The sequence below is a fragment of the Ischnura elegans genome, chromosome 12 (genome assembly GCF_921293095.1).
Source record: "Ischnura elegans chromosome 12, ioIscEleg1.1, whole genome shotgun sequence".
In the NCBI taxonomy this organism is placed as follows: domain Eukaryota; kingdom Metazoa; phylum Arthropoda; class Insecta; order Odonata; family Coenagrionidae; genus Ischnura; species Ischnura elegans.
This window is the reverse complement of record NC_060257.1, coordinates 55,860,670-55,886,801: the sequence shown is the minus strand read 5'-3', so window position 1 is coordinate 55,886,801 and position 26,132 is coordinate 55,860,670. Positions and strand designations below refer to the sequence as shown.

Genomic DNA, 26,132 nt, shown 5'->3' with positions numbered 1-26,132 from the left:
TTTTCACGTTATTTTATTGAGATATGAGAGAATGAAAGTATGTTTCCGTGCATGAAAGATTGAGTGTATGTGTGTGTGAATGTATCTAAGAATATAGTTATTTACTGGTATTTTTTTGTGTGTTATTTGCTCGTAATCCTAGACACTCCTCCTACGTGTATTAACTGTGACAGTGAAACCACCAGATTCATCGATCAATGTTATGTATAAAAGGCAGAAGATATAATGATTATAGGTAGGTAGACAATGCATTCTTTGGGCCCTTAGATCGCAGTATAACATAATGAATCAATTTAAGTATTCAGTTTAGTAATTTAGCGTTGAGATACCGTGCTTTCCCGAATCCACGCGATCGGTCAACTCTGGGAATAATATTACGCATTTTGATTGGCAATGCTTGAGATGCAACTCTCAGACTATATTAATGTTTATCGATTTTGTATCTAATAACGTAAGAAAGCGGTAGAGTTCATGAATATCGCAGTGAATTGAATGAAACTTCACTGAGAATTTACCGTGCATTTCTCCGCTGAGAATTTCACCGCGCCGATCGAAATCTCTGAAGCACTAACGCAAAGGTTCGACTTACGTAAATTTCGACTTACGCAGAGTCTGCCGAAACGCATCTCTTACGTAACTCGGGGGATGCCTGTATGTTAAAAAGCTATATTTAGAATAGCGATTTAAATATCTTTAGTTTTACATAATAGTGTAAATAATTATTTTCTCCTTTTCCTGTAGATTTGGGAGGTTGCGCTGGATAATATGACCATTAGGCAGCTTATTGTTTATCTCCCTATTTTGAGATTGAACAGAATTACCAAAAATGTATGTGAGCTCACCAGGATTATTTTAGTTAATCTGAAAAATGCTATTGAGATGCTCTCTCCGGGGTCTGATAAGAAGATTTTTCCTCCCATCAGTCCAGCATTGGTGCTCATTTCAATGCAAACTTATCGCAGGTAAGCAGTGTGTACCCTACCATGGGAGAAAAAAAGTATTACCATCATTTTGTTTTGTCAATTGTGTAAGAAAATATTTACTCAATACTGAGCAAATTATGGAGACAAATTTGTGTATTCTGCATTACAGTATATCATTCTTTAAATATAGTAATATTTTTTTATTGTATTCTGGAAGGTATTTTATCTAATATAAGCTGAAGAACTCTAAAACAAATAACCATTTAATGAATAAGTAATCATCTCCCAATAGGGTAGTTTTCTTCATCAAAGAAAATGAAAGGCGTTGATTGCGATTCGTTACCCACCATTACTGTATTCATAATGTACAAATTGTTTGGTTTTAAAAATCCCAGTTTAGACAAATTTCAATGGTCAATTTTAACCTGATTTGAAAAAGGCCAGATTGGTGCCTTGCGATGCCACTCCACGTGATATCTCAGGGACCTAGTTTCTATACGAGTAGATAGGACTTTTACATTGTCTGAAGTTACTAATGCATGCACGAGGCACAGAGCTCAGGGAAACATCTCTAAATAATCACCTATAAAAACTGTCAATGGTTGGAAAGTTTCCTTGGTTTGATAGGGTATTAATAATCCTTATTTAAGCCAAGCAATACCTGCTACCAGGGTACTCTATGCTACCGCCATGTTCTGCAGCAAGCAGCCTGTATCTTAGCGGCGTTCATAGCCTCACACCCAGGTGGCCTCTCACAGTAGCAGCCAGACGTCACTCAGGCTTTTCCCAGCATTCATACTTAGCTGTCGCATTTTTGCGCGCTTTAAAATTTTCACTTTTCATTTAATCGCAAAAAAAAGATATCATCATTTAATGATCTAAAAGTGTGAAATACGTACTCCAGGAGTGATAATCTTTCGATTTAGGCCATAAAAAAGTAGGAAACAACCATATTGAGAATTCGTATTTGAAAACCTCTTACTAAACATTTATGGTTGTAATTTTGTCTTGGTGTTGCTGTAATCTTTATGTGTATAGCATTAGTAATCGCCTGCTTCAAAACTCACTTTGTTCATTATAAATTCCAATCAGTACATAGTAAGCACCTCGTGACTTCATTATAAACTAGTAACTTAGTGGACATAGAGATTACAAATACTCCAAGAGCGACTTCTGCTTTATCAGGTTGTCCATTGACCAGGAAAACTGGAAGAATCAGGAATTTTGGGTGAATTTTTAGACTCTTGAATTATGCATTAATTATTTATTATAATTTTCGCTCCAACCTGGAATCTCAAATTCATTTCACCTGAAATTTAACCAGTTCATTACCCATTTTCTGGCCTAAAATGTTTGTCATAATTTTAGTAGCTCAGTAGAAATTTTACAGCCTCATCAAGACATGGAATGCCCAACAGGACAGCAGAATCATAATGTGTAGCACTCACTCAAGTAAGATTCAGAAACACGAAGAATAGAATTCCAGGTGACGTCAACATCTACCTAGGTGATCGAAGCAGATTCTTGGCTTGCATTGAATAGATTTAAATTTCACATACAATATGTGTTAGCTAACCTATTCTTTGTCCTTGTAAATACATAGACGTAATATTATTTAAAAGTATTGAAGTAAATATGGGTGTTTTAAAATTCCTATCCATTGCAGTAATCACATAAAATTAACCTGGAATTTTGTAAACATTTCCCTGGAAAACCAGGAATTATGCATGAATTTTTCTGCTTTGGCTGGACATCCTATAAAATCAATGGATGGCTCAGAATAGAAGTTAAATGCCTTCCCATATTGTAAAGTCTTTTCCTACACAAGTGTAAATGTATACATGAATTTAGCTAGTAATCGCCTGGGAAATACAGAAAATACCACCACCTTGACCACCAGAAATAACTTTTTGTCCAGATGCAAATTCAAAAATGTGTCATGCAAATGTTCATTAGCCATCAAGGGGACATTAATCAGCATGATTGCCTTCCTTGTAGCTTTGTTATTTACAAAGATATGAACATCGGTATGTCTTTTTTAAAGGGCACCCTATATTTTTTATTCGGCAATTCATTTCCTCTCCTGAAGACCTATTCTAAAATGTAGTACAGTGGGCCATTAATAATAATAATAATAATAAATTTATTTCACCATTGGCAAATTATACATCTGCAAGGCTAAAGTCAATATGAGATTTACAGATAATTACATACCAATATACATACATGATTGAAAATTTTCCAGGTTCTTGAGAATTATCAAGATAATCATTTCACTATATGTACAAACATTAGAAACAGAGCCGAGAGGGTTATAAAAATACTAACAGAAAGATTGGAAAAATATAGGCATTTAAGTTGCCATCTAGAAAATTTCCTTTATAATGCATCCTCCAGGTATTCATTAATACTGTAATAGCATTTTTCAGCTAGGAGGATTTTTAGTCTCTTTTTTAATTCGGAAGGTGATTTGCTATTTTTTATTTCATCGGGAACTTTATTGTAAAGGATCGAGGCAGAGTGGTAGGGACCTTTTAGGCAGAGAGAGCTGGAATATTGGTTTGAATGGATGTTATTTCTAGAACGGGTGAGGTGATCATGGTAGGTAGAGTTTTGAAGAAAATGGGAAGGGTTTGCTTTGACAAAACAGGCACATGTAAGGATATACAAAGAAAACATAAACACAAAGTTATGAAAACATAATAAATTCGTCCACTTACGGTGGACGAGTTTCTTATGACTGGTGTGCATTTTACTATGTATATTTATTGATTGACTGTGTAGTAGTTTGAACCTGTAATGAATGACTTCATATATTTAGCTTTGTCATTTCTCACTCCTTTCAGGCGACATTGTGAAGTTTTGCCATCAAAATTGTGGTTCAGAACCCATGCTTTACTGAAAGAAAGCTCTGAGCCTGCTTCTCAGCCTTCAGATCCTGCCATAAAAACAAATCCGGTTTGTACCTTCAATTTACAGTATGCATTGACGGTCAGACGTTGAGTTGCTGTTGAACTGAAAAAAAAAAATGGTTTTCTTATGTATGGTGGTGTTAACTTCTTTCTTATAGAGCCAAACCAGTGGTGAACAAAAAAATTCTGGCATCCCTCGTGGTGTACCGAAGCCTAATGGGAAAGTATTGGAATTGATGAGCAAACTTTTGCTTGGAACTGTGAAGGTAAGATTGTTAAGCATGAAAAAAAATGTGTTCTGTGTTGAATGCTTGTAATGTTATCATTGTAGCAGGGTTATTAAATATTTGTTTTTTTTCTGGTGTATTGAAGAATTGTGAACTACTCCCTTCCACATTTTCCTTTTTTATTTAAAAAAATTCAATAAACCTTTGCCATTATACAAACACTTAAAACGTTTACCTCCTTGCTGAAGGATTAATACTTATTATTATTTAACTCATAAATGAGAAAAATGTTTTCAATCATTTAAGTAGAGTAACTCTTTCTTTAAATAAGAAATTAACCTTAGTGTAAGCAACACCAATATTTAGACATCTGCCTACTCTTATGGCCGCAAGCATGGACTTGCGATCTGTCTCATTACTTTTTTTTCAGATTTTTGGGCTGTATGATTAATTCCTGGGCTCTCCTGCCCGATTCCTTCCTGGCCCCTTACAAATTATTGGTTCATCTTTTAACACCTTGAAACTGCCTAGTCTCCACTGCCTGCCATCTTTATTTCCCTACTTTTGTCCTTCTTTTCTCCTTTTCGTGCATTTTTTTAATCATAACTCCTTCACTTGCCTCCTCGACTTCCCGTCACTTATTTATTATTCTGCATTGTCTTGAACTCCCTGATGTAAATACAGTGAGTCCTCGTTTAACGTCACTTGCCGTTCCTGAAAAATGTGACGATAATCGAAATGACGTTAATCGAAGCATAATATGCCATAAGAAGCAATGTAAAAAGTGAATATCGGCTCCTAGACCTCACAATTCCTGCGCGAAAAAAATGTTAGCGTATCATATCTGGGGCATTTTTTACGGTGGGAATGCCAAACTATCGCATAAATACGAGTTCCTGTCTTCATCGACGACAATAGCAGCAGTGACGTAAATCCTTCTCCATTTTTGTATCTTCCAGCATTTGCTTTTCGGCTTCGCTATGGTGGTCGCCCGAGCGAGCGTAGCCTGGGCATCATCATTGCTGAAACATCGTCGCAGTTACGGGAACCAAAATTATTGTGAACTCTGCAAAAAAAGTGACGACAAAAACTCCCGAGTTCTACACGGAAAAATTCCTTGAAATCACTTTTTGGGTTCCTGAAAACCATTATGTCAAGTAAAACCTTGCGCACCTACCTAAGAATTCATTTAGCAGAAAATTTGTTAAAACCGTAATCGCAATTAACAATAAGCACACTGTTTTACACTTCGTTTAGACTGACTGTATTACCGCCCACACGAACAACCTGCAACGCCCGCCGCTTCGCCTTTTTTTTCGCGCGAAATTTAAAAGACTTGCCGTTATCGCGAAGCGTAAATGCGATAAACGAATGACGGTCTCAAAATTTTCGTGACGTTATCACGAGATGACGTTATCGCGAAATGACGTTAAACGGGGTGACGTAGAACGAGGACTCACTGTATTACTTTACCAAGACCTAACATACCCTGTATAAACGTTTCTTGTTTATAGGCCCAAAGTGTATAACTTATTACCTGATTCATGTCTGTAATCAAAAAATAATAACGCAATTATGAAAAATATACAGTCTTGGTTGTTTATAATGCAAAGTATGGAGGATATTTTCTTTGATATAATACCATATAATACATGTACGTACTTACTTCAATTCAAATGCTGTGCCTAAAATGTTTCTATGTCAGCATGACCCTTTGTAAATGATGGTATCCATAAAACAGGTTGTCCTTAATGGCTACCTAAAGTTACTCCTTTTTATGTAGTTAATTCTATTCTGAACTTTTTATTTTTTTGGAGTAATAAAACAATTTATTTATTATTATTATTATTTTCAGGTTTTATTTCTGGTAGTTTGATTAAAGGATATATATTTAATACTTCTGCCTTTCAAATTTTCTGTAGAACATGAAGCCTTCTGGAAAGCGGTTTGCTATAGGATTGGGAAACATCTTGGAAAAGGTTAGATGCTTGATTAATCCGTATGTGGTGAGCTTTGAGGCAGCTGCCCTCATTTACATGTGCATTGAGGCAGCTGAAGCTGAAGGAGCTGTCACAGCGTACAGTGTTCCTGCGGAAGGGAAGCCATGCAAAAAACTGCGGAGTGCTGGTTCTTCACTGCCTAACTGTGCTCGTGAAATAATGCAGGTGATTGCAATAAATTTTCTTTTTGAGGAATGACTTCCATTTCAATTTTTGGATTGCTTTATTGTGATTATCTTTTGCATATGTATTGGTTGTGACTTTCCATAGCATTTTAGTGTATTGCCAGTTGCAATTTCCACCATTTTCAGTTGTCTTTCAGATTTTAGTGTCAGTATACATATCAATGAAAACTGTATTTTCTAATGACATTAGTGCGAGAAATATGTGGGGGTAGCAACAAAAGTTTGGGGAAACTACTTTAGGTAGTCGTGCAATAGTCAAATGTTTAACCCTTAACCGGTGACGTGCGGTGTGAGAGACCGCTGCATTTCTAAAATTATGAATATTTTCAAAATTAATATTTCAAAATATCTATAATTCTCATTAGCTTCATATTTTTGCATAACAAGGACATCCCACTCTTAAAAATTAATGTTCCTTTTATTAAATTTTGTAAATTTGAATTTCAATTCGATTAGCGGTCTGTGAGACCGTACGTCACTAGCATGAGAAAGCATCAAGAAAGGAATAAGCTGGATAAATTTCATAGCTACTTATTTCTCCAACTTTAACATTTAAGGCTTTTTTTTAATCTGGCGACATACTGATGCATAAATAGAATAATTATAACTTAGGTAAGTGTTTTGGACATCAGTTTTTTGGGCTTGCTTCAAATCACAATTTTTAATGACAAATTGGTTCGTATTGGGAGTGTAAAAATTTTAATATAAGTTTAAGAATAGTTAAGCATTCAAAGAAAAATTAAACAAAACAATAACAATGGCGTTGCAACATTTTATGAATTTTTGATTTATTGCGGTCTCCAAGAACGCACGTCACTGGTAGTGTAACAAATATTTCACGTCACTGGTTAAGGGTTAAAAGCGTTTTTCCCATGGCCAGCATGCTATATGTGTAAAAATGTTCCACAGTCTAATGGTTAAACACATAAACGTTGAAGAGGTTGTAGTCAGACGTTGTATTAACCCTAGAATGGTAACACGGGGTGAAAAAACACCCCAAACCGGTTTATAACTCGGCAAAAAGAAACTCCTTACGTTCACGACCCCGGACCGTAGCAATAATTCAGTTTCAAGGTCTGAGAGTGGAGGGAGCACACTTGCAGCATCAGTAGCACGTGGAGGCTTGTGCAGTGAATGTTTGAAGTGCGTCCAGGGTGTTTTTTCACCCCACGATACCGTTTGCGTATAGTTTTCGTCATTTTAAAGTTTTTTTATTTTCGTGTTGTTTGCACTTTTTGGGTAAGTAATGGGTGTATATTGACCCCCTATTTATATATTTACATATATATACTAGTGCGTGTATAACGTAACCTCCCTTTTGCTTTTGTTGTGTAAAGATTCGAAAAATGGCTAGGCAGCACAACTTGAGATCTTTGGAGGTTGTAGCTCAGTCAATCAGACAGGAGGAAGATGCCATTGAACGTTTGGAAGATACAAGAAAAGTTTCTTGGGTTTTCCACATGGTAATTAGCTCCATGTCTCGTGATGGTTTGAGGGAATGCATTCATAAGATCCCCTGAGCGTGAAGAGCAAGTCTTTCTTCGAAACCTTGGGAGACGTGGAGCTAACTATCTGGTGGAAAACCGGAGAAACCTTTCTGCATTTGATACGCTGGGAGAATCTAAGATCGCACTGACATTAATGTAGTTGTCCCAGGCTTTAGACCAGTTTAAGACTGCTAACAATACAGTGGTAGTCCATTGTTCGTTGTTTTTTTTTCTCATATACTTCATAGGTACAGAGGGTCCTTGACTTTTGCACAAAATGCATTCCTGAAAATGTGTAACGAAAGTACGGAATTCAAATGTATGAAAGTTGACTCTACAGAAGTCGAATGTACAATAGTCGAACCATTGAGCTCCATACTTATCAGGGGTTATGTTCCAAAAGAGCGAAAAATACATTATAAAAACCTTATTTTTTTACTCAGATTTTATTTTTATTAACCAATCTTGAATGAAAAATTAATAAAATTCCTCGCAATATGTATTTTATTTCAAAAATTGGCATAAAATGTAAGGAAAAGTTAAAATAAATAAGAATTCCTCGGAGTACAGAGTGAAACTTCTTTTTGGTGTTTAAGTTGACATTCCACTTGTAATATCCACTATAAATAAAATGACATCAAGAAGCATGACGAAATGCCATTGTTGAGCCCTCACTCTTGATACATAATAATTTTTGCATCAAAATTCCTCACTGGGTGACATCTCGTCCCAGCGAATCTCATGTCGCCTATCTTTCGCATGTTATTCTTAAAAGACAAAAGACATAAAGAATTCGGATATTTCATGAAATATTGTTGCTGAACATGTCGTACATTATTTTTTAAAGTATTCTGGGACTTGCCGTGGTAATAACTTGTACGGGAGTCACCCGCAATGCACATTCGTGCGAAAGATCCACAGATAAAAAATCATCATCATCATCATCCATTCTCCAAAATCATTCTCCACACAATACAGAAACAATGTCCACAAATATCCACAGGGAAGAATGACGCCTCAGTAGCTTAACTGGCTAAAGCACTCGACCGGAAATCGGGGGATCCGGGTTCGAATCCTGGTGAAGGCGGATGATTTTTTTCTCTGTGGATCTTTTGCATGTCGTACATGAATAAACGGCACTCAAACGGAAAAACAAAACTAGAAAGAAGCACTTTTATTTATTAATTTTATTGAATGATGTTTCATGGTGTCTGCTAAACTTTTTAGAAAAATCTCTCCAATGAAGGCTGAAGTACAGCTTTCTTCTTTTATTGATAAATAAAGGATCCTATAGCAGGCAGTGTCTCTCACAAAAAATCACCTTGAATAAAAAACAGTCGAATGTTGGGATGCGCAAAAAAATCGTGGGAATTTAAGGAAATTACATACAAATGTTCAAAAGTATGAATTTAGCATACGAAAGCCAAGTAAGGGCCCCGGGCACTGGCAGCTTTTACAAAGCAACTATTTTGTGTCCCTAAAAGGTGTCAATTTGGAACGTACGAAAGTGTGAATTGTACGACAGTCGAGGATCGCCTGTATTGAGAAAAATACTTAGGATATGAAATGGGATTTGCACAATCCTCTTACTAGCGAAGAAAATACAAAGCCAGATCGTGAGAGTGAAAGTCCCTCCTGGATCAAAAATATCAAGAGTAAACCATAGCTGCCAGATTTTTACTCTCTGTTGTTATCCTTCACAGCTGATTTTAATTCCAACCCCTTTAAAGTAGCATGTCCATATGCGAATGTCAGGCACTTCGTAAAGCTGTTTTCTTGTGCCTATTAGGGCACAATAGGCATTTATACGAGGCGTGTTTTTAAAGTAAGTACCGTTTTGACATAAAAAAACAACAATTAATTTTTTTCAAAAATAATTTATTCACTTGAAAGGCCATACTTTACTCTACTTTTCTACATAATTCCCATTACTATTGAGGCATTTATCGTATCTTGGGACCAGCTTTTGTATGCCATCGTCAAAGAAGCTCGCTTAGTACGCTGTTGCATTGATTGTGTCGCCGCGAGTCAAAAAATCGACCAGCAACACACCCTTAATGGCGGGACAGCGCCATTCCGATGATGACGAAGTGAAAACGACCGTGAAGCAGTGGTTGTCTAATCAGGCGGCAAGCTTCTTTGACGATGGCATACAAAAGCTGGTCCCAAGATACGATTTGTGCCTCAATACAGTAAACTCTTGATTTTAGGAAGCAGGATTTTACGAAGTTTTCGATTATACGAAGTGATATTGCGGTCCCAGTGAAAAGCCTATGCTAAATACATGGCGCTATTCGATTATACGAAGTTTCGATTATACGAAATTTTTTGAATTTACGAACCTCGGCTCGGTCCCTAGGAGCAAATGGCATTCGTTTATACGAACTATGGCGAAAATTTTGTCAACAAAACTAGTTACGCCGGCGTAAGTAGCTACAATATCAGCGCTTCCAACTGTGGTCCATCAAAAGTGCGAAATCGTAAATGATAATGCAACTTTGGAGAGAAATGGGTCGCCAAAAACCTCACTGTGGGAATATAGGGGGAGTAGGAGTTAAGTTAAAATATCGCGGCTGACATTATGCCCCTATTTACGTGCCTGTTCTTAAACATAGCATCGACAATAATTCGTAGTTTAACATGTCAGGAAGGTCCCGCGGAGTATTTCGTACACCCCTAATTAACCCTTTGCACTGCTGTGAACGTACTTCGAAGACTACTTGACTACTTTTCGCCGAAGCACTTCGAAGGGTGCCTAATCCGGGACCCTTTCCTCGATGAGCTCACCCTCGCTGGCCCCTGAAACTGGGCTATTTTTTAATGCATTACCTGACGCAACCCTGGGTTTCAAAGGAAAAAGGTGCCATGGGGGGAAAAAGAGTAAAGTGCGTGTTACTGTGGGGCTGTGCGTCAACCAAACGGGCACGGACAAAATAAGCCCGCTGTCATTGGGAAATTTGAAAGGCCACGGTGCTTAAAACATGTAAAATTGGAAGCCCTCCCCTATTTTTACCATGCAAATAAAAACAGCTGGATGACCCGAGAAATTTTCCAGCAAACGGTTATACGTCTACAGAGAAAAATTGCTGGAGAGAACAGCAAAATTGTTTTAATAATGGATAATGCCACCGTTCATAAATACGTGGAAGATCTAAAATTGGCTAATGTTCGAGTCCTCTTTTTACCCCCGAACTCGACTAGCAAGTCCCAGCCCTTGGACCTAGGCATTATCCAGAATTTTAAAGTCCTATGCCGGAAGAAGCTTGAGCGGTATTACTTGCGATGGATCGTTATGTATACATTCATCTATTTTGCTCATGTGCGTTTGGATATCGATTTAGATATTTTTATTCATGATTATCATTCTTTCAAATCTATTTGCTACTTTTATAAATGGGAACAGAAATTAATAACATCCCGAAATGGACGTTGATACATGCAATCCGCGCCATAATATCTTTTCGTGTATATATTGGCCTTTGTGAATGAGCAACTTAAATATCTTAAGTACTGGGCTCTATTTACCGCCAATTTATATTTTAGGCTTCTCGTAATGAAGACGCACTTCCTAGTCTAACCATGAACTTTCTTCTCACGCGCTTCCCCGTTCTCCCATGCTGGGGTTCTGTCTTTCCAAAGCCGTCCCTTCCCTCCTGCCGCCTTTGACTGATCTTGCTGACACCCACCTTACGCATCCCAAACCCCTCCTTCCCCAGCATTTCCCATTCACTCCCTCCCTAAGGAGACTGAGCTTGTGTGCGTCGCAAAAAAATACGGCCCCCAAAAGTAGACTGAGGCAGAGCTGAAGGCCATTTCCCCACCCTTCTTTGTCCTGCCCCCTTCACCAGTCCTTGTGCTTACCACACTTCTTCCCTCAGGCAATCCCCATCCCACTCTTATTCACCCCACCCACTGGGAACGTTCCCCGATTGTGGAGTAGGGCATGGTTCATCTTTACCTGCAACGGGGGGAAGTTATTAACCGGAGAGAGGCGGAAGAAGTATCTTCCACTATCGGGAAAATGGTGCCGCGCTTATAATTGTCTCTCTTCTTCTCAGCTGACTTTTCAATTGAAATTAATTTCTTTGCTCTTTCCACACTATATTTATTTACGATTATGGCGCGACTATTTGTTTGTGCTAAAACTAAGAAAATCTTTTCTCTATGTCAATGATCCTTTGCCTAACTTTCAATACGGCGGAGAAAGGAACACGAAAACTAAATGAGGTGACGGTACAGGTTTTTGCGTGTCATTTTTTGGGAATTCACGCTAGCGAACCAATACTTAACCACGTTGAGAAATGATAAAACGTCTCTTGTAGGAAAACAATCAATGTGGATAATAACGTTTCTATCTATATTTCTCCGATACTGTGAGATGTTTCTCCTGTCGTTTTCCGGTTGGAACCTTGCTCCTGTCGGCATAAAAGGAGAGAAACATACTATAGGAACAGGTCACCTCACACCCGGTATGAAGAATACAGTCCTGATGAAGAATTAAGTCTTAGTCGGACGGAGAACTCAAACAGAATTTAAGTATGTACTTCAAATATTCGCCAGAAGATAATGACATCGTACGTTATTTATGATCGTAATTGAATCTCAGTGAAAATAGAGCACATTCTGCTGAAAATACGAAGTAACTCGAAATATTAACTTACGAAGGTTATTTTGGAAACGGGCTAAGACCCTTGTTTTTCTTTTTTTCTCGTCACTGAGCGATAGAGGGCGACATAAATGGCGGTTAGGCCGGCTGCCGCTAAAATTCCGTGGGTGTAAGAAACAAATATCTATCTTTTGCATACTTAATAGTAGCTATTGGCTCCTAACCACAAATATATAATTGTTAATTCTTATAATAAACATTGCAATTCATTATTTGATTACGTTTTCTAAACTGGTCGGGAATTTCTTTAGCGATCGTTGATGTTGAAGTATGAACAAGAAATGGGAATTTTATGGTGGTATAATTATTTAACGATTTTTCACATCATAAATCGATACCAAAAAGCCTTTTCTATGAATTATACCGAGAATAACCACCGAAAACATTTAAATAAGACCACGAAAGACAAAAAACGGCGGAAGAAACAAAAGCGAACATTTTTTTCGTGACTTATGAAAAAGGTTTGAATTTACGAAACTCGATTTTACGAAGTGCCAATTTTCCGGTCCCACTGACTTCGTAAAATCAAGAGTTTACTGTAGTAATGGAAATTATGAAGAAAAGTAAAGTATGGCCTTTCAAGTGAATAAATTATTTTTTAAAAAAAATTCCTTGTTTTTTTTATGTCAAAACGGTACTTACTTTAAAAACACGCCTCGTAGGTTGATCATCTCATTGTGGGCAGTCTGATTGAGACACTGTATACTGTGGCATCCCACCCCCGACTCGCCCGGATACCACAATAGAACCGGGGGGAGACGTCGCACAAAAATAAAAAAAAATACAAATCCGCGAAGATCCCTCCCGCATGGGACCTACGGGACAAAACTATGCCACTCACTTCTCGTAATTTACATAAAATAAAGAAAATATTCCCCTTCTGTGAAGATGATTGCGGGTGGGGGGTTCCCGATTCAAACTGATGGGTGACGTTCAGGCGCTGATGCACTCGTACAACACGCATTTACGGGAAGGAAATCAGACGGGGCGAAAGGAAGGACGAAGGATATTTTCAATGGGGTGACCCGTAGAGGAATCAGAACAAAAACACTCTTTCAAACACTTTCAATTAAACAAAATATAATTCACACAAATAAGGTTGCATATGACAAAAAAAACAAAAGGAACCCTCTTATACGCTAATGAAATATGAATTGGTGAAAGCCACTTATGAAACATCGATGATAAATTAAAATAAAAAACAATATAACTTGGTTTCTAGATGAAAATCAATATAGAAAATGATGATAACAAAGTAAAGTTCGGTGGTGAACACGTAAATATGATACAAATTCAATGATTTCTTGACTGGGGAGGTAAATGATAGTCCATCCTGTCTCTTGTAAATTTGGGGTGCGAACGTTAATTGTACTTGGTGACTGATTTCACTTTCACTAATGTAATGGGTGCGTTCCGTGACTGTTTGTCTTAACTTGGCTTGGCAGGAGACACAAGGGGGCTTTGGGGGGGGGGGATAGCTGCAATCTTACTTTATCGTAGTCCGAGTCTGGACCAGGTTGGATCCAACACTCTCTCGTTCCATTTACTGCACTCCTTTCTCCCTTGTTGGAGGAAGCTGCATCCGGAACGGAGATAATGCGTCCTCTTCAACTGGTCCTTTGCTCCTTCGGACGGGGGGGGGGGGGGAATTCTTCTTCCAGATCAATCTTTCTGGAAACACTTGGGCCCCTTGTCTCCTCCTGCCGTGTGTCGCACTGATTTTGGGCATAGGCTCCGCCCGACAGTCACTTAGGAATTCTCCTGGTTCTCTTACGCGCACCACCTTTTATCATACCTCAACTAGGGGTGGGGGTAATGCACAATGAAGGGAGGGAGGAGTAGTACGCCACTCACTCAGGGAAAACCCGAGCTCCCCTCCTCCCACACACACACACTCACACACACAACCATACAAAAATCGGCGAAAAACACATTCATCCCCTCTGACTCAACCCACGCCTTCCTCCACGGGCCATGGTTTGGGGGTGGGGTTTTGGAAAGGTCGTGGAACGAGCGGGTAAACAGGTAGGGAAGAAAATGCGCCGAGTAAAATGTATTGTAATGGGGCTTGAACCATTACAATACGCTAGGTTTTTATTTATTTTGGACTGAAACAAACAGTTGGACTTGTATTTGGATAAAGATTAAAAACGCTATCCTGCATTGAATATGTCTATTTTTGGCGATACCTATGTTTACTCTAGTATACTGTTCTACAATCTTGGATTGATTTTGTATTCACAGGGCATGAGCAAAACCCCGGTCATGGTAGATGGCTGGTTGCAATGGCTTAGCAAAGAAAAGGTCTCTGCTGATGTGTTGCTACTGATGACAGATGAAGTGCATATTGACAGTGAGAGCAACAAAAAGTTACTCACTGCATTCAACAACTACAAAAGAGTTCTCAAGCTCCCAAAAGCCAAGTAAGTAAAATGTAGCTCATGTCATAGACATGTATGCCATATTATCGATATGGCCTTAGCTGTCCTATAAAGGGTCCTTGTCTTAATGTAGCATCATTTTAACTTTCATCTTCACTCAGATCCCTTAGGGTTCGAGTTTCTGGTATGCTCATAAGTATAAATTATTATATTTTTGTAATAGTGTGACCAAGCATTTTACGAGGTCTGTCCAGAAAGTAACAGATACATTGAAATAAAAAATAAACAAATTGAAAATAATAATTATTGTATGCATTTTGAAGGTAAACTATTCGGCTATTCTTCTACATAAACGCCATTTAAAATTAAGACATCATTTCATAGAACAAGCGTTTCAATAACCCCTAAATAGAAATCTGCCTCCTGCAAGTTTAACCTCTAATTTACACTGGAATGCAGGTCAGTATCAGTGTCAAATCATTGCATAGTGAGCCTCCTCTTCATCGCTGGGAACAGATGATATTCGCTCGATTGTTGTGCAGTGGATGTTTGAAAATTTCTCATCCAAAACCATCCAAGATCTCTTGGGTATGATTGGCCGTGTGTGTATGAGTATTTTCGTGGAGAAACAAAAATTTCTGGCTGAGTTTTCCCCATCGCTTGTTTTTTATCGTGCATCATAATTTTCTGAGTCATTATTCCTCGATTGTACACATCACAAATCTGGTGATAAATTTCAATTGTTTAGTGTTTTTTTAACAACATAAATCTTATCACAGCTCGTACTTAACAAAATGGGGGTTTTTCAATCGCAGCGTTCATTGTACACTCCACTGTATACAAAGTACGATCAACATGATGTGCAGGCTACCATCGCCGGTTATGTATAAAGTGTAGGAACACTCGGATGCCAATATGGTGGCACTAATCCTGCCCACTGCTGCACTGTGCTAAAATGTCCGTTAATTATTGGACATCCCTTTTAATTGCCCTCTATTTTTCCCCTTTGAGTATTTTTTTATGAGTGATCAACTTCACAGAGGAAAAATCATTCGCCTTGACCGGGATTCGAACCCGGATCCCTCGATTTCCGGCCGAGTGCTTTAGCCAGTTAAGCTACCGAGGCGTCAGTCTCCCCTGTGGAAATTTGTGGACTATACCGGACAAGGTGGTATGGACTGCTGAGCATATGATGCGACTAGTAGTCCAGGTCGTGCGCATGGCGCCACAGCCGGAGAGCAAAGCCCGAACTTTGAACACTAGAGGGGTTCGCTCTGGACTTTTTTCGAAATCGGAATTCGAATTTTTCGGAAATCGAGGGATCCGGGTTCGAATCCCGGTCAAGGCGAATGATTTTTCCTCTGTGGATTTTTCGCACTATTTGTGCATTGCGGGTGACTCCGTAAAAAGTTATCACCGTGGCTAGTCCCGGTATACTTTAAAAAGTGATCAACTTGTTTCTTTTAGCCTGATGTAAAGCCTGATTCCTTCACCATTCATAATAACTCTTAAAGCTATTGTAATTTGATGGAGTCGTTCTATTGAGATTCATGGTCCTAGTGAAATTTAGGTTTCACTGTCCCCCTTTTAACGAGCTTTTTTCATTGTATTGAGAATATTTAATAAAGATGGGGGAAATAGCATTTTTCTCGCGTTCGAATATCAATACCTAATTTTTTTCCGAATACCTCACTGTAATATTGAATACTGCATTACTGAATATGCATTTTTCACCAATTTTAAGGACAAATGACAATAAAAATTTAAAAAATGCTGAACACTCTGCAAGTCATTCTTCTTCAATGCGGCTCCTAAATCCTGACGCAACTGTCACCCATGTTTACATCAAACTTGGATGCATGGAGCACTGCAATACTTTTGTTTTTTTTTGTTTGCACAGGGTTCCCACTCAACTGTGAAAACCTTAAAACCGTGAATAAGCTGTGAATTTAGTCTACCGTGAAAAAACCTGGAAATAGCCGTGAATTTCGTCATAAAACCTTAAAAATATCTCAAACTTGATTTTAGAACTACGGTCGTCTGATCAAATTGGATACGTTAATCATGTTTCTCGGTCAGGCACGCGCAGACTCATAGTCTACGTATTTATCTGCACACGAATATTCGAAGTGAAGTACAGTGGAACCTCGTTAAAGCGAGTACGGACTATAGCGACACCCCCGCTATTACGAGAGATAGCCGATGCATACATATTACATCATATTACATATTTGTGAACCTAACAAAATTTTTTCTTTCATATTCCATAATGGAAAGATTTCGCTAATTGTAAGTTAAGCCTGAAATATGTAATCAGTTATATATAGCATAACCATAAACAAGGGAATCATTATTAACTCATAACCTTAAACAGCAACAGATTTAGGGGCATATCTAAGTCAGAGGAGTTACTGATCTAACAGAATGTCTTTCATAACTAGTGAGTTCAGGATTTTCTTGAGGGGTGGGAGAGACGAAGTGGAAGTTCGAATAAAAAAGGACTTCCGAAGAGAGTACTGAACAACATCATCAAACCGGGAAAGTAGCCTAGTTAAAAGAAAGAGGTAACCCAAAGTGCCTAATTATATTACATTGCTGTGAATGTAGAATGTAGTCTGTCGGGTAGTTAACTCAGACCCGAAATCGCAATTCATCTGAAGAATTTGGTTGATTGGAAGGGAAGACTAATACAGTGGAACCTCGTTAAAGCGAGTACGGGCTATAGCGACACCCCCGCTATTACGAGAGATAGCCGATGCACCGTCAATTGACCCTATAATAAGCGTGTTAAAAAAATTCGTTTTTACGGGACCCTTTCGGCGTTGGCTCTCGCTATAGTGAGGGTTTCACCACCGGAAGACTTTCATCAAGACTCCTTAACCTCTGTAATTGCTCGCGATCTGTTAGAAATGAAGTTAATGGAGTGCTCAGTCTCAAAATGATGTGGTAAACTGTCGTTCGATAAATATAATGATTGACGAAACAATGCTTTGCATGATCTTTATTCAGAGCGGCGCTTATAAATTGTTTGAATGGTTGGTCGTTATTTGAGTAAGGAAATTTAGTTATGCAAAAAAACATCGCCTTTCGTCTGGATTTATGCTTACGTTTATCGAATAGATGTTTATCTGTCGCCGCACCACTCCTGTTCCTGTATATCTGTTCGCAACTGGTATATTGGCTATTATGTGCTCCACCTCCGGTAAAACGACAATTCGCTATAGCAAGTGTTTATTAGTGCACCGTGGGGTGTCGTTATATCGAGGTTGCACTGTAATTGGTCCATACCACGGTCCGTACTATATGACACATTGACCGTTATTTTCCATTTTAATGGTGGAAGTTTATTTTGTCTGAGGGTTCAATTTCAATGATAGCTTGGGATGGACTTGTATTTGAAAAAGGACAAATGAAATAACTTGTATTTCTAATTGACCCATATTTCTAATAGACCCATAATGAACCATTTACGAAAACTATCCGATTTGTAACTCGAAGTTCGGTTCACACACAAAATGAGGGCACATGCCATATTCTGCTTCGAAATGTGAGTTTGCCATTGGAATTTTACTTGAGGAAACATTTATACGGCATATAGGCTTTCAATTTATGGCAATAGCTCTTAATAGTCTGCGCTCGCCTCGTTCGAGTTTATGGGAATAATAACGTGAAAGTGAAAATAACGTGTTTCAGCAGGTATTTATTTTGTCTTTAGATATTTCAAACCAAGTGCGTTATAATCATATGAAATTGATTTTTTGATTTATTACATTCTATGTATTAACAATTTTAATATTTTCTGCGATCTCAGGAAGATTCAGTAAGGGAAATTTGGTCACAGTGCGGTAATAGCAACGTGCGCAAAAAACATTCTCTCGGCGAGGAATTAAAAAAGGACTTCCGGTGTCCAGGCGGAATAAGGTCCTAAGGGCATTTGTATATTAAAGGAGGTCATGGTATTTGGCGTCGGGGGAAGAGCGCGGTTGGATTGGGCCTTTGGTCGGCCCTGAATTTTGTAAACGATAGGTGACGTCATAAAAGATACCACTTTTCATTGCTACGTTTACATTCACGCAGTCTGTTGCGTACGTTTATTTTTAGTTAATATACGGCCGGTGATTGTTTTATTGTTGGCTTATTAACGTGAATTTGAAAACATTGACACCGTGATAACCTGAAAAAAAACCATGAAAACCTGGAAAAAACCATGAATAATATTAGGTAGAGTGGGAACCCTGTTGCATTTTGAAGGTAATGTTATTAGTAATGATTTACTGCGGTTTATTGCCTTAGAATTAAATAAAGAATTGACTTTTACTTTAAAATTAAAATATGTGAAACATAAATTCACCATGCAACAGGGAGTCGGGAAAGGAACAGCCAATCTCGTGTCTATTTGAAAGTATGCATACATACATATATTCTTCTTAATGTGGTTCTTGTGGATTCATAAGCATTATACAAACAGCAGACTCCCGATTATCCGGCTGCGACACCGTGGCGTGGTGCCTGATAGTGTAGTTTCCGACGTCGAGCAGTGGTTTTGAAGCATTTGTGCAAACCACTTTTCTGTATCTGTGATCACACAGCCACGGATGTGTGGTTTTCAAAACCGGGCCTTACATGGAGGTTGCACTACGAGTATAACCATGTTATCACTGCTAAAAAGATCGCGAAGTGGCGAAGAAAGCTCTCATTGAGTCCGGGAAGCACTCTTAAATAACAGAAAAACTGCATAAATAATAATATAGTTTGTTTTATGTAAATTATGAACATTACAAGAAATTAACTAGTGACGGGAGAAGCAAGAAAGAAATTATCAGCAGAATAGCCCAGGCGAAGAGAGCATTCCACCAAAAGAGAGACCTGCTAACAGCGGGAAACTTAAATATGGGAGTAAAGAAACAATTTATAAGAACCTATATCTGGAGTATGCTCCTATACGGAAGTGAGGCATGGACAATGACCGCAGCGGAGAAGGCAAGGATAGAGGCCTTTGAAATGTGGTGCTACAGAAGAATGATGAAAATCAAATGGATCGACCGAGTTAGTAACGAGGAAGTCCTAAGAAGGGTAGGAGAGAAGAGAAGCCTCATGAAAACCTTAATAAGAAGACGGAACAACCTTATAGGCCACATCTTGAGACGTGATGGCCTGATGAAGACAATCGTCGAAGGACAGGTGGAAGGCAAGAATGGAAAAGGAAGACCTCGAACAAAATATATGGAACAAGTAAAGAGAGATGTGAAAGAGAAGAAATACGTAGGAGTGAAAAGATTAGCTGATAGGAGAACTGAGTGGAGAGCTGCGTCAAACCAATCCTAGGATTGTTGACCAGTGATGATGATGATGATGAGAAATTTAAGTGAAAGTTTGGGTTATCCAAGTTTTCCGATTATTCGTGCCGTCTCGTGCCATCATTAGCCCAGATAATCGGGAGTGTACTTTATTTAATGCTAACTTTAAATGTTAAGTTTTTGTAAAAACATCATTAAAGGATTGAACTGACCTAACGTCCAATTTTCCATCCAAGTCCCAGCCATCATCAATGGATTTAAAGAGATTCACGGACGATTTGTGCTGTGCATTCAAAATTTGAATAATTGATAACTTTCTGTCATCGAATATTGATTAGTGTTAAAAGCTCATCGTTCAAGGTATTCGATGATTTGACTTTTCGAATGTTTTATTCCTAATATTTAATGAATGCACTATCTCCTCTTCTACTTATTTTTCAGGTTGATCATTGTATCCTTTGTGTGTGAAAACCTGCCGGACTGCAGTAAATTTCAAGATGACGCATTGATGATCTATGGCTTTGATTCCAACCTTCCTTTCATCATTCAGCACTTTGCACGTGGTTGCTTTTAAGGAGCTGGTTGTAAGAAGAAATTAAAATTACAGCTGTGTTGCACCAAATCCTAGCTAGCATATTTAACACGGCTGTAAAGTACTCTCACTAGTAACTGGTCCAGTCTTGTTTTTAATTCATAAGGAAAACGGTTTTATGTAAGACTGACTCAGACTTCTTTGACTGAAGTACAATTTTGGTTCTCTATGCTATTTACACACATGCGGCAACTGTGGAATATTTTGATTTCATTAATGCTATTCTTATTCCGTTTATGACAGAGAATGTTTACAACATTCTGATGTGTTCAAAAGTGTAGTCATAAAATGTCTGAATCACGTGATCAGATTGTGTGTTTAAACTGGGTCTAAAACCATTGCTCAGTGCATACATTTTCATGTGCCGTTGGTTGTTCATTAGTTTGAAGAAGAGATTTTTTATATATTAATCCAAGCCATTGCTAGGAGTAGCAAAATATTTTTCGTAACACAAAGTAAAGGTGTTAGGTGGGACCTTCTGTGGTGATTGTCTGTGAAGAATATCCATATTTCTGTGTTATTCCATACGTGAACTCAAAAATATATATATATTGAGCTTTTCGTTCTATATTCTGTGAATATGTCCCAAAGCACAAAATTTCAGTATTGATGCACATACTCTTTGCAGTGTAAAGAGAAAAGTTACATTTTTTTAACAAAGAGGAAAGAGATGTGTTATCTCTAAATTATCTGCCACGATCAATCAAACACATAAAAACATCAATACAGTGAAATTACCTGCGAAATGTCTTGATTATTTTTTACTTTAATACATAGATTGCACACCTGTGATTTGAGAACTCATGAGACCACTAAAGGATTCTCTTGCTCTCTTAACTTGTTTAAATTTAAACTGAAGAACTGAATTGTGATAAGGCTCTCATATTTAAAAGTTGAGGTAGAATTTTTTATAATTTTTGTGTGGTGAAATAATTGTAGGTGTCCATGTTTCTATTTATTTTTTCCCCATGAAAATACATTGTTGATATGACTTGTAGAGGCAGCTAATGTCATTCTGAAGGTTTTATCTCAAACCTTATAATAGGATATTTTGTACCTTCATTTCAGATATGCTATAGCAATGGTGTAGAATAGTATGACTGACGAAAGAAATCCTTGTGACCTCTTTGCGTGCCTTACAAAAATTGGAGCTAGTTCTCTGGTCTATTGTCATTTTTAGATATCATGGCACTCTGTAGATTATCCTGCCACTTGTCCATATTCCCCATTTTTTTTCATTTCCTGAAGTTAGTGTTTAAGTTAGGAATCTGTTACATATTTATTGCATTTTGTTAAAATTACTTTGACATCTTGTGCATCCTTTCAAGATTTCTTGCTTCAGTGATAATTTACGGATCAATTGTATGATATTTGGAAAAGAAAATAGTCAACTGTCTTATTTTTTATGTTCACGTCAAATTCTTACAATTTTATTTTTTGCGCCCCCGAAGTTTCATATTTTTTCTAGATCTATTTACAAGGGATTACTCAAAATGAGCCATGGTCAAGCAACTCATGGTTGATAATATTTTCATCTGCATTTTTTGATAATATACCATAATTTGATAATCTGAGTGGCTTTATTGAAATAAACTTGCGATTCCATAGTGTTAATTTGTAATGAAAATGAACTCTAAGTCAGCTGCTGTCGGTGGTGTACTACTTTGCTTAATATTTAAGTAAAAGTTTCAAATGGAGTTGAGATTCAATTTAACAAGCATTGTATAGTATTAATATTAATCTCCATTTTTGTGTTACGGCTGAGTGGGAAGTCTACCTGGTAGTTGAAACGGTTGATGGAAAACAGAAGAAATGGGGCCGCCATAACAAGAAGTGATACTTGTCTGGAGGAGTGTTTCTCTATTACGCTTTCATTTAAGCAGAATTTTTCTGCATTCCTGAGCTTTTATTTTATTTTGCATTTTATAATGAAGGAGTCAAGTACTTTTTCCCTCATTGTACCCTTACCAAGAAGTACCCCCTATGATAAAATTGTATAAAACTGTTTCAAATTTTTATACATTGCCATGGCAATGTATAAAAATGTAAAAAAATTTGAAACAGGTCTATACAATTTTTTCATAGGGGACCCTTAACTTTTATTTGGAGTTTGATTATAAACAATTAGCCTCATAAGCTGTACATTCCTTATTGGTTACCTGTGAAGTGTCTATGTCAACAAATGATGTTTTTCTCAGCTTTTCTTTGCTTTCCCGGGCCAAAACCAAAGATACACTTTTTATTCCGAATTATATACTATTGTTGTTGATTTTCATCTTCTATGACTTTCCAATATCTTCAGTCAGCCATCAATAAATACATACTTCAAATTCCTTATGCTCATCAAATTTTCATTGTAAATCCTTTATTTTGCTGTAAAAAGTTTCCTAAATATTTTCCCTATAAATTTAAAGTTTTGCGATTTTGACTGAATGCTTATTCTGAAATTTATGATGGGCATAGTAATTTCTTTTATGTTTTTCTTCTCAGTTACGAAATTCTTGTGTTTGATTGGCATTACCTTACCCCATTGTCATTGATTATTTGTCTTTAATTTTGAAAATGGTGATATGTTACATGGATATCAGAAATATACTCATCTGGCTGATTTTAAGTATTGGTACGGAGGTCAAATTGAGATTGAATTCTAATAATGTTGTTTTTTTTAAATTTCCAACTCTTTGCCTCACCTGAAATGTGATCATCATAGTGGTTTGTTAGATTTAATTATACGATAATGGTTCATTATATTTGTTTACTTGCTTTGACTTCTTTCCATAGAACACAAATTTCAGTAGGAAGAAGAGAGGAGTTTGTTGTTATTGACTGGCAAGCTATATTTAAAAAAAATTATTTTTGGAATCTTGATAGCTCTTTTTACACTTGGCGGGACATTGAACCAAGGTTATAATAATTCTTTTTCTATCTAGATGTGGCTATTACGATTTTTTTAAGGTATCATTCTTTCGTTCACCTTGTAATCTTGTCTATGCTATTTTTGTGTAGCTGTAGCCATCACATGTTACCGTCCTTCAAAGTATTGACGTACATATTCAACTTCACAGGTCGAATAATAGGCGAAATTAAGCAAATGGGGCTGTTGCTTAGTACCTGTCTGGTGACATCTGTTTTTGATTTTTGACTTGGTTTTGCATAGTTCCTATAAAAATTTTTTTGCTGCTTTAATGGTTCCACCAGTTGTGTGGAAAGCTTATGATTCAATTAGGAAAACTCAAAGATTCTGGTTTTCCTTTCCCGTGTGATGCTTCAGTTTTGAATTACATTCATGTATTGAAAACTTAGAATTCCATGAACTTAAATGTATTTACTCAACTTTGTGTTCCACAGACTTGGGTGAAATAAATTACTTGCTTGTTTAATGTTTTTATGGAGTATAAATATTATATCCAATTAATGTGTTTAAAAAATTGTTAGTTTGTATGAAGTATTTGTTACAGCATTGAAAATATGGTTCAGTTACTTATCTACTGAACAATTATCTGAATTGTGTAACATTAGCTGAAAATAAACGTATCCCTGCAAATATTGATCTCTTAAGTAACCCCTGAAGCTCTTTAGAGCTGTTTAATGTTGTTCGTCCATTTAACACATTCAGTGCGGAGTACGTCAATTGAGCTGAAGCTCTTTAGAGCCGTTTTATGTTGTTCATCCATTTAACACATTCTGTGCGGAGCACGTCAATTGACGTGGTCCTGTCCAAGCCGAGATGTGGAGCATGTCCATTGTGTGCCATTTGAAAATAGCAATATTTGAACGGAAGTTATGGCACAAAAACCTCTATTTTTATTGCTTATTTTATCGGTGGATTCTGACGATGTTCATGAAAATTGGGCCCGTATTGAATGTGTTAATAATGGTAGCTTAATTTTGCTGATTGGTACATATCATCCGTAATAATGCGGCAAAATTTAATCAACAAAAGGGGCATCTGGAAGCCATGTGTAATCAGTCACATACAAGAAGTTTGCTAACGACTTCCTTGAATAATTCCTATTGGAGAAAGTTGCTTCTGAACAGTGCTCATAGTAGCTAGCCAAGTCTGCCTTTCCTACTTAACAACAGGGTGACCAGTAACTGGGAGAATCTGGAATTATGCCTGAAGTTTAATTCCCTGGAATTCATGAATTTTTACTCCGACCTGGAATTTCAATCATTTATTTCAAATTAATTTCATTTGAAGTTTTTTCAGTTCAACACACATTTTCTGGCCTATTTTAAGTACACGTGTGCTTAACAATGTATTGATTACATGTTAAATTGCACATTATGAAAACATATATTTATCTATTTAACGCTTTGAATTATGAAGAATTTCTTGAGTTGCTAAGTAAGACATTCATAAATAAAGTGTAAAATTTCTATTAATGTGAGTGTAAGACTTTACGGGAAGGACGTTAAGTAATACATAACTTTAATATTATTCAAAAGTATTTAAGTAATTATAGGGTGTTTTAAATTTCTTATTGCAGTAATCACATAAGATTAACCTGGAATTTTGTGAAATTTCCCTGGAAAACCTGGAATTATGCATGAATTTTTCTGCTTTATTTGTCTGATTTAGCGAGGACAGTGGTGTGGTAAGAATGGAAGAGTCCCAATGGTGATCAATGTCTCATGCGTTTATAGCTGGGAGAATACTTCTGAAATATTTCAAAACAATTGAGGGAGAATTAGGTAGTTCTGTGGAAAAGACTGGCATAACTTTCTGGTGTTCACTACTAACACAGGGAGTGTCGGAAAAGCAGGTCTCAGAATTTAATCAAACTTTGTAGTGCTTTAGTCCATCGGCCATTGAGAACATTATTTAATCCTCGTCTTTTTATACACCTATCTGAGAAACAGGCACTTAGCTAAGGAAGTACATAGTAATTGACAATTGATAATTTTGAACTTGGATGAGACTAGGCTTACCAAGAAAGCATTAAGTAGGGACATTCGACCACTTAAAAATTTGAGTCTAGTCGCTGCTTCATGACTTGAGTGCTTCGAGCACTAATACAAATGTTGAGTGGAGTAGTTTCAGTTGCATAGCTGTCTAGGCCATTAGGTTCAGAAATCTGCCAACAGGTTGCTCTATCATCAAACTCATGTGAGAATGCATAATTAACACATTGCGTACCGGGGTAAGCTAATGTTTAGAATATAACTTTACCCAATCAAACGTTTTGATGCATCAATTCATCATGAATAACGAACAACAATTGAAAACGTAATAATGAATACACATTGTACACTTCAAAATTGTTTAGGTTGACGCGCCTAAATGACAAGAATCTTCGTCATCCATCAGGAATTTTCGGGAAAAAAATTACGAGAATTCTCACCATCCGTACGGAACGTGTGCTAAGGTGAGCTTTAGGGGCTACTCAGAAATTTTTTGCCCTTGTGGCCACTACCCTTGATGTATCTGCTGAGGAGATCAACTCTCGATGCTCTATTTG

General features: G+C 37.3%; 1 protein-coding gene across 2 annotated transcripts in view; it reads left to right on the top strand.

The window, feature by feature from the left end:
* LOC124168830 (60 kDa SS-A/Ro ribonucleoprotein-like) overlaps positions 1 to 24,214 on the top strand; it is a 34,301-nt gene extending 10,087 nt beyond the window's left edge. For both annotated transcript variants that reach the window (XM_046547159.1, XM_046547160.1), the window contains exons 6-11: positions 742 to 962; positions 3,770 to 3,881; positions 3,994 to 4,101; positions 5,985 to 6,227; positions 14,645 to 14,823; positions 20,520 to 24,214. In XM_046547159.1, coding sequence (XP_046403115.1) covers positions 742 to 962; positions 3,770 to 3,881; positions 3,994 to 4,101; positions 5,985 to 6,227; positions 14,645 to 14,823; positions 20,520 to 20,652 — 996 coding nt within the window. In that variant the 3' untranslated portion in view covers positions 20,653 to 24,214. The remainder of the gene's footprint in view (positions 1 to 741; positions 963 to 3,769; positions 3,882 to 3,993; positions 4,102 to 5,984; positions 6,228 to 14,644; positions 14,824 to 20,519) is intronic.
* The last annotated feature ends 1,918 nt before the right edge of the window (positions 24,215 to 26,132 follow it).